Source organism: Trachypithecus francoisi, unplaced genomic scaffold, assembly GCF_009764315.1.
Source record: "Trachypithecus francoisi isolate TF-2019V2 unplaced genomic scaffold, Tfra_2.0 Lachesis_group11, whole genome shotgun sequence".
In the NCBI taxonomy this organism is placed as follows: Eukaryota; Metazoa; Chordata; class Mammalia; order Primates; family Cercopithecidae; genus Trachypithecus; species Trachypithecus francoisi.
In genome coordinates, this window is record NW_022681456.1 from 20,156,648 (window position 1) to 20,175,670 (window position 19,023).

Below are 19,023 nucleotides of genomic sequence, written 5' to 3' on the forward strand. Positions count from 1 at the left end.
GAAGTTTCCTCGGTGTTCATTCTTGAGGTATTTTAATGGTGTAAGTTGAGTAATTCCCTGCTTGTGGCCCATCTAGTCTGTCCCTATGGACACCAAGATTTAAGGGTCATCTCCATGTTCTGTAGGCCAGGCCCTCCTGGCCAATCCTGGGCCCTATCACTCATGGTGAGGACTGTGTCCCCTAACGGGTGCTATCTCCTGGCCTCTGTTACTCCAGGGTTCCACCATCCCCTTTGCTATCAGTGAGCCTAGCTCCCAAGGGTCCTCACCCACCATCCTGTGATGGCATCTCTTGCAGAAGAGGCTCTCTGAGCTTCTCTGTGATGCTGGCTGGTGTCCTCTTCTTGGTCCACTCCTTGTGGCCTTGGTAAAGGGGAATCTTGGTTCCCTGGGTCTTATGCAGCCTTCCCAAGCATTCTCACTTCCCTAACCTTTCATCCCATCTGCCACCATCTCCCCTGCAATTCTGGCATTTGGATCTCACTTAGCATGACCTCCTACTTTTTCTCCTCTTCTAGGAGCCCTCCTGGCAGCAAGTTTACACCTTCTCCTGGAGTCCTTGCCAGGGTGTGCAGCCCTGAACTTCCAAAAGACTTCCGAATCAATAAACCCTTTCTTATCTGACCTCACACTACAGCCCCTTGATTGAGTACCCTCAAGGTCCACTCCTGCACATACTCACCCGACTTCTGCTGGTCATGCTGGCTTGGCCCTCCAGCTACTTTGGGATATAGGCCCTTTCCTCCTCTATGAGGCCCATCACATCCCTGGCTGGTTTTTGCTGGAATTTAAGCCTAGTCACAACCCTTGTGGGCAGGAGAGGAGGTGGGCATAGGGACAAACATCCTGTGGATGAGATGCCTCTGTAGGGTTTCTGAGCAAGGGAGGAGGGTTAGCTCTTAATAGGGAGGGATGGATGGGTCACTTCTACATCTCTTAGGAGTCAGAGGAATCTGGGGATTCAAGATTCTCAGTGGGACCAGGGTGGTGGCTCTTGCCTGTAATCCCAGCACTATGGGAGGCTGAGGTGGGCAGATCACTTGAGGTCAGGAGTTCAAGACCAGCCTGGTCAACATGGTGAAACCCTGTCTCTACTAATAATACAAAAATTAGTCAGGTGTGGTGGCATGTGCCTGTAGTCCCAGCTACTCAGGAGGCTGAGGCAGGAGAACCACTTGAACCTGGGAAGTGGAGGGTGCAGTGAGCCGAGATTGTGCTACTGCACTCCAGCCTGGGTGACAGAGCAAGACACTGTCTCAAAACAACAACAACAACAAAAAGATTCTCAGTGGCATCAACCTGAATGTCCCCATTCTATGTGTCAAGGCCCTATTCTTTTTTACCATGTAGGGTCCTGACCACATTGAGCAGACCTGATTATTTTGACAGCATATCATCACTTTCTCATCTACCCACTAGGATGGCTATAATCTACATGATCAATGAGTGTTGGCAAGGGCACAGAGAAACTGGAACTTTCATTCACTGCCAGGGGTGGGTGTGTATAAATGGTGCAGCCACTGTGGAAAACAGTCTGGCAGTTCTCAAATGGCTAAACATAAGAGTGATCACGTGATACAGAAATTCCACTCCTAGGTACACATGAGGGTTAATTTTTTGTGTCTACTGGACGAGGTGAAGGGATGCCCAGATGGCTGGTAAAATGTTATTTCTGGATGTGTCTGTGAGCATGTTCCTGGAAGAGATTAGTATTTGAATCTGTAGACTGAGCAGAGAAGACAGCCCTCCCAAGGATGAGTGCGCATTTTCCAATCCACTGGAGGCCTGACTAGAACAAAAAGAGGAGCAGCAATTTTTTTCTCCCTGCGTGAGCTGAGGCATCTGTCTTCTCCTGTCCTTGGCTATTGATGCGCCTGGTTCTTAGGCTTTCAGACTTGGATTGGGACTTATTCCAGCAATCTCCTGGTTCTCAGCTTTCTGAATTGGTCTGAAACTACAACCACTGGCCTTCCTGAGTCTCCAGCTTGCAGATGGTGGATCACAGAACTTTTCAGACTCCATAATCAAACAAGTCAAACCTTCATGATAAATCTCTTTCTATATATCTCTCTCTATTCTAACGGCGCGGTTTCTCTGGAGAACTCTGATTAATACAGCACATAGACGCTCCTTGGCTTATGATGGGGTCATCAATTGCGGACCGCCTTTTATACCTAAGAAAAATGAAAACATATGCGCGCACAAAATCTCATACAAGAGTGTCCATAGCAGCTATTAGTCATAATAGCAACAAAATGCAGCAAAATAACAAAAAAGTGGAGAATATCCAAATACCTATCCATGGAAGACGGATAAACAAAATGTAGTCCATTTATGCAGTGGAAACCTCATTCGGTAATAAAAAGGAATGAAACACCAACGTATACTATAACATGAACGAATCTTGAAAACATGTTAAGTTAAAGAAGCCAGACACAAAAGGCCACATATTGTATGATGCCATTTATATGAAAGGTTTGCAATAGATGAAATACATAGTAGATTGGCGGTTTCTAGGGATTAGGGAGAGAATGGGTTGGAGGAATGGGGAATGACTGCTAATGGGTGTCAGAGTTTCCTTTTAGGGTGTTGAAAATGTCTGGAATTACTATGATGAATGTATCTGTGATATGGCTCTAGTTATGTATATGTTGAATATAAGTTTTATGAAATCACCAAGTATAAATCTTACAAATATACTCACACCACTGAATTGTACACTTTAAAAGGGTGAGAGCTTTATGGTATTGACTTATATCTCAATAAAAACTTTTTAAAAATTAAACACACACACGCACACACCAATTTCTTTGGAGTCCTGCATTTCTTAGGATTCGGTTCTGGACTTGATCTTCACTTTCTCTGCCTTCTGGCTGCAAGAAATGCAAGCCTCTTTCACCACCAAGGAGGCCCTCTGGCTCTCTCACTTAGCTTTCAATTGCTGATTGATTGCATTTAGCTTTTTACTACTTTTTTCCCCAGAGTCTTGGAAAGAGTCACCCAACACACCGGTCTGTTTATTTACGTACCAGTGCTATGCTGTTTAAATATCAGAGGCTTCATAGTATGTTTGAATATTGGCTAAGACTAGGCCCTGCCCTGCTCAGCACTCTTCTTTTCCTGTGTTTTCCTAGCTACTGTGTGTGTGTTTTTCCAGAAGAACTTTAGTGTCAACTTATCTGGTTCCATAGAAAAGCATATGTGGGTGTTTTTAGGGTGACAATTAAGTCTATCAATCAACTCAGGGAGAACTGACATCTTTATGCAGTCAAGTCTTTCTATCCAAATGTGTGGCTAGACCGGGAAGCCCCCAAAAGTTACAGTGGGCCAATATGCCAACACCAGGGTGGCCATTGCCAAAGACTGAGGGCCTGGAATGAAATACACCCCTTTTCAGATCAGCAAGGCCTCCTCTCTGCCCTGCCCAGATGACAACCACTCCTTGTATCATGCGCCTGAGCTGCCCTGGTTCCCACCATCTCATAATTACCCTACTTCCGGAGCCATTTTACGGGGAGGCCCAGAGTCTGTGTGGTGGGAATGGAAGGCACCCAATAGCCACCTGGTCCACTCAGGAGCATCACTGGCTTGCGATGCCCAGTCCAGGGCCACTCTGCTGCTGGGCACCTTGGCAGAGCAGGTCGCTGCTGCCCACTAGAGCTGGCCCTGAGCTCTTGGATGTGTGTGTGGCAGCAGCCAGGGCCAATCCAAGAGGCGGAGGTTGGGGTCCTGAGAGTTCTAGCCTTGGGTTAGTAGGCAGTATCGATGAGGTGAGTCTAAGAAGGTGCCCTTAGCATTGGTTCAGCACCAAGACGGGGGACAGAGATGGAGGCCGTCAATATGGCACAGGTAGTAGAAGCCCTGTCCTCTGTCCCTTCACCTGCTCTAATCTCTGTAGGCTGAGCCAAACAGGGCAGAGAACAGGCTCTAGGTGAATCAGAGGAGCTGCCCTTGGTCGCTCTCCTCTCTCCAAGAATGACAATAACGAGGGAAGGCTCTTTCCATCCCATTCAATCTAGCATTCTTAGCAGGTAAGTTTTAACCGTGGTTTGTGGAGAGTCAGGCTGTCTAAGACACTCCTGTGGGGCAGAGAAGGGATGCTCAGTGGCTTCCTTTCTTTGTTTCCTGTTCCTTCCTCTGAGACAGACCCACTCCCTCATCCACCCTGAACAGACAGCCAGGATGCATCTGCTGGGGACTCCGCCCCTTGGCACTTGGAACCCATTCAATCATACATGTCTCAGACTCCTCTGCAGGCAGAGTTCTGGCTGTAATTTAGATTCTGCTAAGAAAGGGTGGTGGGATCTGTCTTCCCGCAGCTCTGGCAGCTGGCCATCCCTGATGGATGTTTGTGGTTGCAGGAATCTAACCTAGGTTTCGACTCCAGTTTTGTGCATGTGAGGCGGTGATGGCAGGAGCAGTGGTGGCATTAGCAGCAGCAGTGGCAGCTCTCTGACCTCTGATTCGGCTACAGTGGTGACCTCTGCCTTCTGCTCCTCCAGCCTTTCCAGTGATTTAGATAAAATCCTTTTCTGCCTAAGATTCCTGGAGTGCTTTCTGTTTTCTGGGCTGAACTTTGACTAGTGTGGACACTGTTGTTGGACTTGAGGTGAGGAGAGCCTCCTGGATGGACCTGGAGGGCCTTGCTCTGGACGGCAGAGAGAAAAAGGCTGAGCATGGTTGTTTGGCCACTGGCTCAGGTTTAGGCTCTGGGGATGCAGAATCTCAGCATGTTAGGAAAGAAAACAGGAACCCAATAAAAATTCAAGAAGGCAAACTGAGCCACAGCATCAAGATGTGTAAACTAGGGAGGAGTGCAGCATAACAGGTGAAGAAAAGGAGGCCTCCCATGAAGAGGCATCCAATTAGTTGTCCAATAAGAGGGTCCCCATAGCATGCATGTCCCAACTCCCTCTGTCTGTGTCTGTGGCAGACAAAGTAAGCCAATATGGGCATACTCTCCTGCTAGCAACTGAGCTCAGAGGGCTCCTCAATAGCCCAGACATATACTGTAAACCTATGAGCACCTTCTCTTTTCTGCATCCAGTGCAGACATTGCTAATCAACCATGGCACTTGTACCACCACTTTCCTCTACGGCATCCATGGCAGTCATCACTAATTGATTAGATAATTCTTCTCAGCTAATTGGCCATTCTTTAAAACCCTTCAGAAGATAAGGCTCCAGGTAGCCAGTACCAAATGGCTGTGGCAGACAAATGAGATGGAAACTCTCTGCCATCCCTATATAAAGTATTTAGATTTGGGAAGAAGGAGAGGCCAGTGGGAGGAAGGGTTGGATTGTAGCAGGAGGAAGGATGTGAGCTAATTTGCATGGGCAGATTAGGGAGGGAGAGTCAGGGAGGAGGGGGCATTCTCAGCTGGGTGGGAAGCAGCAGTGGTCGTGGGAAGCAGGATGGAGTCATGGCAGTGATAGAGAAGCTGCAAATGCAGGCTGGTGTCAAACCATGGAGCCTGGATTCTAGTGTGCAAGTCATGGGAAGCAGGGGAGTGTGTGAGCTGGGAGAGCAGATTCACTAAAACACACACATGCACACATGTGTACACACACATACACAATCTCTCTCATCTGGCAGGGGACCCTGAATTTCCTTATGCTGAGGGCTGTTGTCCATCTTCTCTTCATCCAGTAGGACCACTGATTTTCTTGACTTCACACAGCAGCCTAGGGAAGTATTATAGGAGATGTTAGTATCCCCATCCTTTCTGCAGAAGCTGAGACCACATAGCCAGATGGGAAAATGGAAGCACAGGGGCACACCTGGGGCCGTCACTGGGTCCTGTCCATTTAGGAGGAGTCATGTCCCCCCCCCGGCCATGCTCCCCACTTACCCGCAAAGGGTACTTCCTTTGACACCACAGATCTCTTACCTTCACTGGCCATGGCTGGATGGGGATGCCATTCCATCCCACGCAGCACAGGGCAGACATGCAGGCTGCAGCTTCCTTGGCCAGCAGGTCCCAGCGGGCACTGTGGCCCAGGTTGCCTGTCGGGTCAGCTGGATCCAGGATGATAGGCCTGTAATTCCCACCCAGGGTCAGTCTTATTCCTGGCAACATCTCGGTGTCCACCTGTGGCACCGATTGGACTATTTTCCCTTTTCACCTAACAGTTTGCAGGGGCTAGGGCCAGGCTCAGAGATTCCTCGGCGCTCCCAGCACACACTACAGGGCAGGTATAGAAAATAAGACACACATGGCCACTTTGCCATTCTGTATTCAGGCAAACATTACTAACCAACCACAGTGCTACCGCTTACCCCTTCCTTATTCAGGGGAGGCATTGTTAATCAATCACAGCACTGGTTCCACAACTTTCCCTTTCTGCATCCATGATACAGGTTGAGTATCTCTTATCTAAAATGCTTGCGACCAGAAGTGTTTTGGATTTCAAATTTTTTCAGATTTTGGACTCTTCGCTTACCAGTTAAGAATCCCTAATTTGAAAATCCAAAATGCTCCAATGAGCATTTTCCTTGAGCGTTTATTTTGGTAATCAAAAAGCTTCAAATTCTGGGCCATTTTCAGATTTTGAATTTTTGCATTTGGGATGCTCAACCTTTGGACACCACTAGTTGGTTATCCTGCTGTTTCCAGCTGCGTCAAATCACAATCTCAGAAGCTTTTTCAACACATCATTCTAAGTAGCCACTACCCACTGACTGGAGATGCATCCTGAGTTTGCAAAAGCATCTCTGTTACCTCTGTACCCATTTCCGAGGTAGGCAAAATCCCAAAGAATGAAACATGCTTATGGCACCTGGGTGGGTTCACAGGTAGGGTGGTCAGATTTAACAAATACAAATACAAGGCTGGGCACAGTGGCTCATGCTTGTAATCCTGGAACTTTGGGAGGCCGAGGCGGGCAGGTCACTTGAGGCCAGGAGTTCGAGACCAGCCTGGCCGACATGGTGAAACCCCTGTCTCTACTAAAAATACAAAAATTAGCTGGCCATAGTGGCATGTGCCTGTGGTCCCAGCTACTCAGGAGGCTAAGGAAGAAGAATTGCTTGAACCCGGGAGGAGGAGGTTGCAGTGAGCCAAGATCACACCATTGCACTCCAGCCTGGGCGACAAAAACAAACAGACAAACAACAACAGCAACAACAAACCAGGATGCCCAGTAAAATTTGACTTTCAAATAAACAGTGAATAATTTTTAAGCATAATTATGTCTCAAATATGGCATTGGGCATACTTACACTAAGAAGTTATTCACTGTTTACCTGAAACTCAAATTTAACTTGGGGTCTTGCATTTTATCTGGCAACCCTATTCCTGGGTGACCAGAAAATTGACTGCTTGTCCCTCAGGTGCTAAGAATATAACTTCTAGAAAGGAATCAGTTCTACGAAGAGTGTTTTCCCGTCTCTGCTCTGCAATCTAGAAAGTGGGGAGAGTGAGTGATCCCAGGTCTGAAATTCTGGAACACTGGGGGTAGACCCGAACCTGGGCTTCTGAAGCTGCTGTTTCAGGAAGTCTCCAACAGTCTTGTCCTCGGTGTTGTAGTTGATGGTCCAGTAGATACAGAGCTGGCGATACTGGGTGACCAGCTCCAGGACCGTGCGGAAGCCCTCAGCCATGTTGAACTGGGAGTCCTTCCCGCCCTGCTCCCAGGCGTACACAGTCAGGAGTTCCAGCCCGTGCTTTGGGGGTAGGGAGCCTCTCCCCTCGGAGATCTTGTGACACTGGAGAACGAGGAGAAAGATATGTTGGTTTATATTGGCACTGATGAGGTACAGAAGGGACTATTCTGGACTTGGCAAAGCAACCCCAAAACTTTTATTGAGCACCACATGTGCCAGATGCCTTGCTATGCATTATCCCATCATATCCTGCAACATAGTTTTATCACCCCCATCTTACAGATAAGAAAACTAAGGTCCCACAGCTGAGATATAGCACTCTTTCTGCTCTGCTCCCCCAACCCAGGTTCCTGGCCAGGGCTGGGCCCTGCCTCCTCCCAGGAAAGTGCTCCAGAGGCAGAGCCTAGGGCTGCTGGGGAAGGTGGCCCATCCATGTGCCGAACCTGCTGGTACCAGTGCTTCACCAGACGGATCAGGCTCTTCAGCTTGGTAGGGCGAGAGATGATGAAGTCCCGTTGTAGCTCTGTGAAGCAGGCGGAGTACTCGCCTGCATTGCTGTAGCTGTGGATGAGGTCGACGTACACTTGAGAGCTGGGCCTGGAGCCAGAGACCAGCTGGCCTGGAGGTGGGGAGACGGTTACCATCACTCTTGTTCCCACGGTGTCCCAATGGGGCCAACTTAGAAAGGACTTCTGAGATCTCCTACCTCTTGGGTGTTTTCCTAAGGGTGGTCTGGGATCCACTGGGAGGCCACAGGGTGTTTTTAGGTGGAACACAGATGTGGCATGACCCACGTTAAATCCCTTGTGACAGTCTTACTCCCTTTTCTGCTCCCTTTCAAACCATCTGTTTACCTATCTTGGAAAAAGTCTCAGCTTGGAGCTAGTCTTTCTTTAACACCTCTCTAATACTTGCTTATCTTTCTCTCTAACTGGGGGAGGACAGGCCTCAGTCTTACAACCTCCTGCAGGTAACAGAGCTACGTATGGAGTTGACATCACCATTCTGGTTACATTGCACTTAAAGGCATTCCTTAATATCCAAATTCTCGCTCTCTGAACTGAGGAACTGAACAGATTCAGACACATTTCTGGGCTAGGTGCAGTGGCTTACGTCTGTAATCCCAGCACTCTGGAAGGCCACTGCAGGAGGATCATATGAAGCCAGGAATTTCAGATCAGCCTGGGCAACATAGTGAGATCTCCATCTCTACAAAAAATTCTATAAATTAACCAGGCGTAGTGGTATGCACCTGTAGTCCCAGCTTCTCAGGAGGCTGGGGCGGGAGGATCACTTGAGCCCAGGAGTTCGAAGCTGCATTGAGTCATGATCACGCCACTGCACTCCAGGCTAGGTGATAAAGTAAACCCTGTCTCTTAAAACAAAATTCTGCATGAATCCCTCCCTTGGCTACCTGCTCCCTCAAACTCAGAAACTAAATAAATTCAGATACAAGGGATTTTCTCACTCTGAAAACTGCTAACCAAACTGAGAGTTGAAGAGATATGAAGAGAGTTGTGTCTGTTTTGTTCAAGGCTTTATTTCTGGTGCCTGGAAGAGCACTGGGCACAGAGTAGATGCATGTATTGAATGAACTGAATGAATAGATCTGCAGCAGGTGGAGGAGGTGGATGGCACACAAACCACTCAAAGCTTGGAATGTGCAAGAAACATCAGTGTCCTTACTGTCAGATGTGAGATAAAGACACTGGGGCTCAGGATGGGGAAGTCCCTTGTTCAAGGTCATCCAGCATATTGGTGGAATTGCTGGGACTAGAACCCAGCTTGAGGCCACTGTTAGCCCACAGAGTGCCTGTGCAAATTAGAAAAAGGTGCTTTCTTCTTCAGATACTTTGCAGGAAAGTTGTGATGAACATACACAACTACAGTGCCTGCAATGATGCGAACAGATGTGGCCTGGTTGTGTACTGTGCAACCTCTACAACTGCGCATGGCGGGCCTGCCTCTGTATTTTCCCCTCTCAGGTCTATGCCAGGGCACCTCACCTAGGGCGTCAAAGGCTGGCAGCACGTCAAAGTCCACACTCTGGTCCAGCATCGTCTGGGATGTCAGTGAGAAGCTCAGCACACGGGGATTCTCCCATTTGGAGACTTCAAACTTGACCTCGAACTGCCGCTCCCGTTGACATGCCTCCAGCTGGGCTCGGATCTCGGATATAATCTCGGCCCGCTTGTTCCCCTGCTCAGTGAACTGGCTGAAGCAGCTGAGGAACACCACAAGGTCGGCGTCTGAGCGGCCTTGCAGAGCTGTGCCTTTGGCTGAAGAGCCACCCTGGAGAGGACATGGCAGGTGGCTCAACCCTTGAAGCATGGCTTGGCATTCTTTTGCCTGTGGGTTCTGGACTATGAGTTAGAAAACCTACTGTGTGATCTTTGACAAGTCACCTAACCTCTCTGTTACATCTTTAATCTGGTATGACTGTAAGAAAAAGAAGCGTGCAAGAGGTAAATTTAAACCCTTCAACAAATGCAAAATTTCTCACTCCATCATGTTTTGTGACTGGAGAGGATTTGAGAAGTGTTTTGTTTGTTGGTTGTTTTTTTGGCCCTGAAGCTCCCAAGCCTGTCTGCACCTGGAAGGCTTTTACAAATGACCAACGGCTGGCTCCCACCCCACAGGACTGTGATTTAAGTTTTCCTGGGCTGGGGCTTGGGCATCAGCATATTTTTTAAAAACTGTGATTCCAAAGTCAAGCCAGGGAAGCCAGGGTTGAGAACCAGTGAGCCAAGCCACTCTCCTCAAGTGTTAGAAATCAGGAAGGTGAGGATCAGAGAAGGGAAGGTACATGCCTATGGTCACACAGCAAACCAGCATCCCTGGCACTGTTCACTGGTTGCCTTTATGTTAACACTCTTTCTGAGCCGATCTGGGTCTCACTTCTCTCTCCAACTGTGGACTAAGGCTGTATCCAGTGCCGTGGACAGTGTGACCTTTTGTACACCCCCACTGTCCTTTCCACCTGGGATCAGCATCCTGGTGTTCTATGGAGGGACCACCCCTACCCCACACTCAGCCCATGAGGTCTAGGCGGGGGCCACTTCACCGTGTGACCTGGTCTTGGCCATCCAGAGCATCATGTCTCCCTGGCCCCAGTAATTAGTTTGGGGGTTGGTAGGTTACCCAAGGCAGGCCAATGAGACTCAATTCCAAGATTTTTATTTGAATTTTAAGAAAAAACAAATTCCCCTTTCTGGAAGCTTAGAGCTGCCAAAGACCACCATATGTTAAGGGCCTATCCAAGACATTAAAAAGCAAAACCAAGAACTGGAGAGAAAAACTGAGTCCTGATGCTGCTGCCTGGTCTCCCATATCTAGCTATGCCTGTAAGCAGCCCTACCCCCAGACTTCCCAGTTGTATCAGTCAATACATTCCTTTGCTGCCTCTTTTGAGTTGGGTGTCACCAGCAACCAAAAAAGACTTGTTGGACATATCTGGGCCCTCTCTCTGCCAATCCCCCATGATCACTTTCTGGCTCTTTCTCTATGCCTGGCTTTTTGCTGGTTGCTACCAGGGTGGAAGTGGGTCAGGCCTGGCCCTGGGCTGGGAGAGATCACCAGCTTGCAGGACATTGCTTGCCTATAGCTCTCTGAGGACTCACCTTGACCACCTTGATCACTTTGATGGGAGAATTCCGGAAGCAGTTTTCCTTCAAAAATGAACAGATGGTATCAACAGCCTTGTTCACCTGGGCCAGGAACTGGTGGTTGGGCTGGAGAAATTCACTGATGAATTTGTCGAGGTCCCCAGCTGGGGTTTGGTAAAGGAGGGCTGGCTGCAGAGAGAATCCAGGGAGGGCTAGCTTGAGACGGGACTCCCAGTGCTCACCCAAGCCCTGCCCCTTGAGGGGACAAGACTCCCACTGTCTCCCACGTTCCTCTTTCCTTCTCAGCTGGTGGGTAGGTTCTGAGGTAGCATCAGAAGGACCTGAGATTGAATTTTGGTTCTAGCATCAATACACAGTCTCAGTTTCCCCATGTTTAAATGAGTGCAATGATAAAGCCCGAGTCCCAATGGATTGTCTTGAGTATTAAACGCTGGTCATTAGACCCTGCTGCAAAATAGTAAAAGTGATAAAATCATGTCCTTTTGGGAGCTGCAAGTGGCTTATGTCTCAGTTTTCCTAGAAGCAGGGCCCATGGTGGGAATTCTTGTGGATATGATTAATTGGGGCAGTGCTTGGAGGAGAAGTGGAATGAGGGCAGCAGCAGAGGGCAGAGAAGAGTCTCAGCAAAGCTGGGTGCTCAGCCGGAGACAAGTGTTTGCCTGATCCCACAGGGAGCGCTGGACCGTGAATTGCATCAGAGTCGGTTCCGCCTGGAGACAAAGTTGGGCCTTTTGTAACCCTGTGTCACTCAGGCACTGGCTGGGACGTAGCAATCTGTGCATTTCACGGAAGGCAAGTCTCCAGAGAAGGGGTGGCTATGAGTTGTCAGGAACCAACACTCCTAGCAGCGGGGGATGGGTGCACCGGCAGGTTAAGGGAACCTGACTAGAAGGTAGGACCCTCCGTCTTACCATCACATCCCAGGGCGGCATGGATGTCCCATCTCTACTCAGAAAGCAGGCCTTCTTTCTGAGCACCAGCACTGCTGCTTCCTGGGCCAACAGCTCCCAGCTACCCTGGCCCACGTTCCAGGTGGGATCAGCGGGGTCCAGGACCAGAGGTCTGGGGGCACAGCAAGAGGGTGGGTGGGGAAGGTGGGAGTCAGTGAAAGAGGAGGTGGGTGGAAGGGCTGACAAGGGGCATGAGGGCTGGAAAGAGGGTCAGGACCTCAGGATTGGCTCAATCTTGTCCAAATGCAGAAGCAGTCTCAATTGGCTGCCTTGGTTGGAAAGCTATTGGGTGGCCCCTTCAACTGAGAAATACTATTTTATCATGCTAACAAAACTGGCCCTGGTTCCTTTTGGGACTCCTTATGTCCACATTTCCTCAGCAAAGAGTCCAGAGGGAAGCAGAGTGAGGAGCGGAATTGCTATCCCAAACCCTACCTTGGACCCCTCCTGGATGACTGACTCCAGGGTGACAGTGGGGAGGAGAAGCATAATTAAGCCAGGCAAAGGGAAACGGGTCTTCACCTGGGTTTTCGAAGCTGGCCAAGAAGGTGCATTCTCATGGCTGGGTCCTCAGTGCTATAGTTGACCGTCCAGTAGACACAGAGCTGCTGATGCTGCTGCACGAGCCCCAGCACTGTCCGGAAGCCTTGGGCCATGTTGAAACAGTCCTTCCCACAGCCCTGCTCCCAGGCAAAGATGGTGAGGAGCTCCAGGGCATAGGCTGGGGGCAGAGAGGCAGGGGCTGGTCGTTTTCTTTTGTTCTGAGCCACAACCTGTGTCACCCAAGGCCAAGATGAGTGATTAGTGGATGTGAGCTGAGTGTGGCCATAAGCACTTGGGGCAGGAAGGGAATATAGAAAACAGAAGTGCAGAAAGAATAGAAACTTGCTGATACTTCTCATTTTACAGGTGGGTAAACTGAGGTTCAGAGGAGGGTAGTGACTTGTCTAAGGTCATACAGTGAGACTGAGAGCTCAGCCGTGGCTTTTGCCCAGTGTCTTCCCTCAAGGAATTTGGAAATATGAAACAACTTGAGTGTGTAACTCTAATTGAAGACGGAAGCATTGACGAATCCATCCATCACCAGCCTTTAGGAATATTTTAACATTAATCACATAACATAGGGTGGTTGTACAGGAATAGGGGCTACAATATATCCATCTTGGTATCTCAGTGTCCATCACAAGAGTTAGTAATAGCAGGTGCTCAATAGATGTTTGTTGAATATAGGGATGCATGAATGCAAGTCAGAATTCAGAGAAGTATTTAGTAAGGGAATTCCGAAGGATGCTCAGAATTTAGTGCAACTCAAAAGAGGCAGCAAGACTGGGGCGCGGTTGCTCACGCCTGTAATTCTAGCACTTTGGGAGGCCAAGGTGGGTGAATTACTTGAGCTCAGAAGTTAGAGACTAACCTGGGCAACATGGTAAGACTCCTGTCTCTACAAAAAGTACAAAAGTCAGCCAGGTGTAGTACTGCATGCCTGTAGTCTTAGCTACTTGGGGGGCTGAGGCAGGAGGATTGCTTGAGCCCAGAAGGTCGAGGCTGCAATGAGCTGTAATTATGCCACTGTACTCCAGCGTGGGTGACAAAGTGAGACTCTTTCTCAGAAAAAAAAAAAAAAGAAAGAAAGAAAAAGAAAAAAAAGCCTGTGAAAGAATGTATTGGCTGATGTAACCCAAAAGCCCTGGAGTAGACTCCTTTCAGGCACAGGTTGATCCAGGAGCCCATAAGGCGTCATCAGCTTTTCTGTTCAGATCTTTTCTGTTCAAGTGCTCTGGTTTTTCTGTCTTGGACAGGCCCTTACCATATGGTGGTCACTGCCAGCTCTAGCTTCCAGAAAGGGGAGTTTTCTTTTCTAAAAATAGAGATGTGGTGGGGGTAACATAATAAGCAAAAGCTTGGAGGTGGGGGAAAATCAGAGAAAACATTTGCAGTGTCAAAAGAGAGAAGTGGATGGGCTAAAGAGGGACAGTGAACCCCAGGTACAAGAAATGAGGACTTTAGAGTTGATGGAGAAAAGATTTTTTTCTAACAGTGACTTCCAGATCTGGGCAGGAAATGGAGGATGGAGGAGGCCGGTCCTTTTGCTTTGGATGATCAATAAGAAGCCAAGGAGGGGAGATGTGGGTGTAGGGGAGGAACTGATTGGCTGGAGTGGTTGCCATGACAGTGGCGGCTTCCTGGGAGGAGCCAGGGGCAACTCACCTGGTGGTACCAGTGCTTCACCAGCAGAATCAGGTTCTTCAGCTTGGCTGGGCGAATGTTCACGAAGTTCCTCCGCAGCTCTGCGAAGCAGGCCTTATGTTCGCCCTCCTGGCAGCCACTGCTGAGGAGCCTCGAGTAGACCTGGGGATTTGGTTTGGTGCCAGAACTGAGCTGCCCTGTAGAAGTTTGAAACACCCTGAGTGTGCAACTCCAATCGCAGACAGCAGCATTTACCAACCCATCCATTCACCAGCCTTTATGAATATTCTAACATTAATCACCTAACATTGCAATCAGTGATACACTATAATATTGAATAACAATCAGAGCTATCTTTTTTTCAGTATCAATTCTGTACTGGATGCTTTTTAATAATTTTTGCTAATCCATCCAGTAATGGCACGGTGGATAATCTTCTATTTATTCATTTTTTAAAAATTTTCCCTGAAAGCTGAAAGATGGATAATCTTGACCCAGAAAAGCTGTGTCACGTAGTGGTTAAAGGAGTGAGCTTTGGAGACAGATAAGCCTGGGTTCAAATCCAAGCTGTGTGATTTTTACCTCTTCGGGTATAGTTTCCTCATCTGTAAAAGGGGGATCATAAATAGCACCTGTCCTTCTAAGGTTATTGTAAGAATCAATTGAAATCTACATGTGAAGTGCTTAGAACAGTGTGTAGAATACATCACTTGCTCAATAAGCAGTAATTATGGCTATTATTAACATTATCTTCCAGAAGAAGAAAAACAAGACAGAGAGGAAGCTACAATTGAGCCTCATCCCTCACTTTCATAAGGCTGGCCTCTAAAATAAATGCCTTCTTCATGAAAAGTGACTGCAAAAGGTTATCCACTGGCAGAGAGGGGCTTTAAGGAAGCTTGCTGCTAGGGCTCTGGGTAGGGGAAAAAAGAAAATCCCCTGTGAGAAACTGGGACCCCCATCCTGTGCTAGATGTGGATGTGAAGTCCAAATGTACAGTATCTGCATGGCGAGGAAATCCCAGACTGTTGAATTAATGCATAATCTAGCCTGGGAATTAGTGAAACTCTTGGAGTCCAGGTAGAAGCGAAATGAAAACTTGGTCTCACGGGGAATATTCTCCAATCCATGGCACAAGGAACTTCCACAGGAAAAGCAAAGACAGCAAAAGCTCCACAAACCCCAAAGATCAGTTCACAATACAAAATTACGAACCATATGAGGAAATGATTGACCATGAGGGAGAGTCAGGTGACACAGCAAATAGGAAAATTAGCACCTCAAGAAGTTGGGTTAATTGGACAATCTGAGACACTAAAATAAGCATGTTGGAAGTTATTAAAGACATCAAAGACACTGAAACCACAGTGAAAGAATTGAAGCCTATGAACAAATAACAGATTGATTTAAGAAAGAGAGAAACACAACTTCTAGAGGTGAAAAAGTCATTGAAATTAAAAAAAAATTAAGGATAAGCAGCAGAGTAGACATTATTTTAATAGAGTTTATAAACCAGAAGACAGGTCCAAGACACTGAAAAACAGGCAGCCCTGACAGACAAAGAGATGGGAACAATGAGACAGATGACAAGCGGCCAGGCGCACTGGCTCACGCCTCTAATCCCAGCACTTTGGGAGGCCGAGGCGGGCAGATCACGAGGTCAGGAGATAGAGACCATCCTAGCTAACACTGTGAAACCCCGTCTCTGCTAAAAAAAGAAATACAAAAAAATTAGCTGGGCTTGGTAGCGGGCGCCTGTAGTCCCAGCTTCTCAGGAGGCTGAGGCAGGAGAACGGCGTGAACCCGGGAGGTGGTGGAGCTTGCAGTGAGCGAGATCGCGCCACTGAACTCTCACAGAGCGAGACTCCAGAGAGAGAGACTCCGTCTCAAAAAAAAAAAAAAAAAAAAAAAAAGAGAGAGAGAGATGAAAAGCCATGGAGGATGAGATAAGAAACTATCTAACAGGAGTTCCAGAAGTAGAGAATAGAGAAAATAGGGGAGAGGCAGTATTCGAAGAGCTATTGGAAGACATTTCCCTAAAACTAAAGGAAGAATTGAGCTCTCAGATTCAGGAGGGACAGCACATTTCAAAGAGGACACATTAAAAAGAAATCCATACACAGATACATCAAAGAGAAGCTGAAGAATACTATGAACCAAGAGAAAGTCTTAAAAGCCAACAAAAGGGAAATCAAAACAAAATGAACAAACAAAAACCACGCACACAAACAAAAAAACAGATTGTTAACAACAAAAAAATCAACAACTGACAGAGACTTCTCATCAGCAACAACAGGTAAGAAGACAGCAGAACTAAGGAAAACAAGTGTCAAGCATCCCATTCAAGCGTGGAGGTGAAACAGAAAGGGCTTTAGACAAAGTGAGAAAAATTTGTCACTCATAAACCCTTTCTGAAAAAGTACCAAAAGATGTATTTCTGTAAGAAGGAAAATGAATCCAGAAGGAAGAACTGGAAATTAAGTAGCAATGGTGAAAAAATTTGTTAATTATATTCATAAGTTTTAATTTGCACAGACTGTGAAAACAAAAACAAAAGAAACAGTCTCCCCTATTATTAGTGTCTGGTAGTTTAGTTCCAAGATACTGTTAAACCTGTGTAAATTGTTATATCATTGTTGCTTGTTTCATTTTTGTCTTTTAGCTTTGTGCTGCCTATAAAGGGTACAATGTAATAACACATACTAGGAAATGAAGAGTGGAGAGGGTACATCAGGAAAACGCCGACAAAAGAGGACTGCGGCTCTGTTAATATCAGACAAAAGGCTTTAAGACAAAGATAACGTTTAGAAGTAATGAAGATTATTAATGATAAAAAGTACAACCCAATAAAGTATAATAATTATGTGCGTATATGTTCTCAATAACATAGCCTCAAAATATTAGAAGCAAAACTTCACAGAACTGCAAGGAACAATGGATAAGTCTCCATTCTGAGCAGGAGATTTTAAGATATCTTGCTCAGAAATTAGAGACTAAACAAAAAATTATCTGAGCAAAAGGTCATAAACTAGATCTAAAGGACCTATATAGAAGTCTGCATTCAGCAATGACAGCATGCGATCTTTTTTTTTTTTTTTTTGAGATGGAATCTCACTCTGTCTCTCAGGCTGGAGTGCAGCGATGCAATCTCAGCTCACTGCAACCTCCACCTCCCAGGTTCAAGTAATTTTCCTGCCTCAGTCTCCCGAGTAGCTGGGATTACAGGTGCATGCCACCACGCCAGGTTATTTTTTGTTTGTTTTTTTGTATTTTTAGTGGAGACAGGGTTTCACTATGGCCAGGCTGGTCTCGAACTCCTGAACTCAAGTGACCCACCCGCCTTGGCCTCCCAAAGTTCTGGGATTACAGGTGTGATCCACCATGCCTGGCTGGAAAGCATGCATTCTTTTCAACCATGGGCAACCTAAGAAATGCCAACAAATTCCAAATAATTGATATCACATAAAGTATGTTTTCTGACTACAGTTTTAAAAAAGATAATAAGTAAATGTCAAAAGCAAACAAAACCCCAAAACATTCATTTGGAAAGCTACTTCCAAATATTCATGGATGAAACAGCAAACAATGATGTCATAATTAAAAGTACAAAATATTTAGACCGGAATGAGGATAAAAATTATACATGTCAAACAAAAGATTTACCCTGTAACTAAAGTGGTACTGAAAGGGAAATCAGTAGCTTTAATTGCGTTGACTAAAACTGACAATTATTAAGCTAAGATTCACCTCCAAAAGTTAAAAAAAAAATGAACCATAAAGTAAACCCTTTAAAATAAGGAAGAAAATTATAACATGAGGATTTCTTTAAAAAAAATACCAAGCAGATATGCCTACTGTTCGCATTTTTTAAATCTGAATTGGGGTACATGGGTGTGTGATGTCTGTAGTTTTCTGCATGCTTGAAACGTTTCATAATTAAAATCTTTGTAAAGTTAAAGCACTAAATAGTTGTAAGATTTGATGGTGATGATTACTTTCAATATCTCAAAGTAGTTTTCAATGCTTGGTCAAGTAGGAGAATTAAGATCACAAAGAGGAGGCAGGCACCCCAGTTAGATGGGCACCTGAGGTCCCTATCATTCTCCAAGTGACATGCTGGGCGCCCTCACCCAGAGCATCAAAGGCAGGCAGCAGGCTAACATCTGTCCGTCTCTTCAGGGCCGTGGACACCAGCTGGAACTGCAGAGCCTCAGGCACATTCTGCTCAGGAAACTGAAGGCTCAGGCCAGGGACCTGGCCCTGCCACCAGGATTCTAGCTGCGCTCGCATCTCATCGAGGATCTCTGCGCGGCGGGGTCCCTGGTCCTTGTAGTCCGTGAAGCAGTTGAGGAAGATGACGAGTTCAACATCACAGCCATCCCTTAGGTCTGTGCCCCGGCCAAATGAGCCCCCCTGGGGAGGGAAGTACAGCTCAGACCAGGGAACTCCTAGGAGCCTGGGAGTCAGACTATGATCCCATCACTGGCGCCCATCTACAGCCTGGAACCTGCCCTCTCGCTGATGTCAGGTCTGGGCACTATGACAGAGGCCGACTGCATGGGTCCTGTGACCTCTTAGAATTGTGAAGGAGAGTCAAGTTGTAACTGCCTGCATCTGCCCTCTGATCCATGAAGCCTGAGCTAAGTCAGGCCAA

The 19,023-nt window shown here is 47.0% G+C and overlaps 1 protein-coding gene across 2 annotated transcripts in view; it reads right to left on the bottom strand.

The window, feature by feature from the left end:
• Positions 1-2,448: 2,448 nt before the first annotated feature.
• The window catches only part of OAS3 (2'-5'-oligoadenylate synthetase 3), a 28,860-nt gene continuing 12,285 nt past the window's right edge, over positions 2,449-19,023 (bottom strand). The window contains exons 7-16 of one of the 2 annotated variants that reach the window (XM_033220515.1): positions 18,500-18,782; positions 14,391-14,566; positions 12,705-12,955; positions 12,144-12,294; positions 11,227-11,400; positions 9,613-9,898; positions 8,050-8,225; positions 7,470-7,708; positions 5,892-6,039; positions 2,449-5,685 (exon numbers count right to left, since the gene is read on the bottom strand). In XM_033220515.1, coding sequence (XP_033076406.1) covers positions 5,674-5,685; positions 5,892-6,039; positions 7,470-7,708; positions 8,050-8,225; positions 9,613-9,898; positions 11,227-11,400; positions 12,144-12,294; positions 12,705-12,955; positions 14,391-14,566; positions 18,500-18,782 — 1,896 coding nt within the window. In that variant the 3' untranslated portion in view covers positions 2,449-5,673. Of the gene's footprint in view, positions 5,686-5,891; positions 6,040-7,469; positions 7,709-8,049; positions 8,226-9,612; positions 9,899-11,226; positions 11,401-12,143; positions 12,295-12,704; positions 12,956-14,390; positions 14,567-18,499; positions 18,783-19,023 lie in introns of those variants that run through there. The other variant, XM_033220516.1, reaches the window with a different exon arrangement.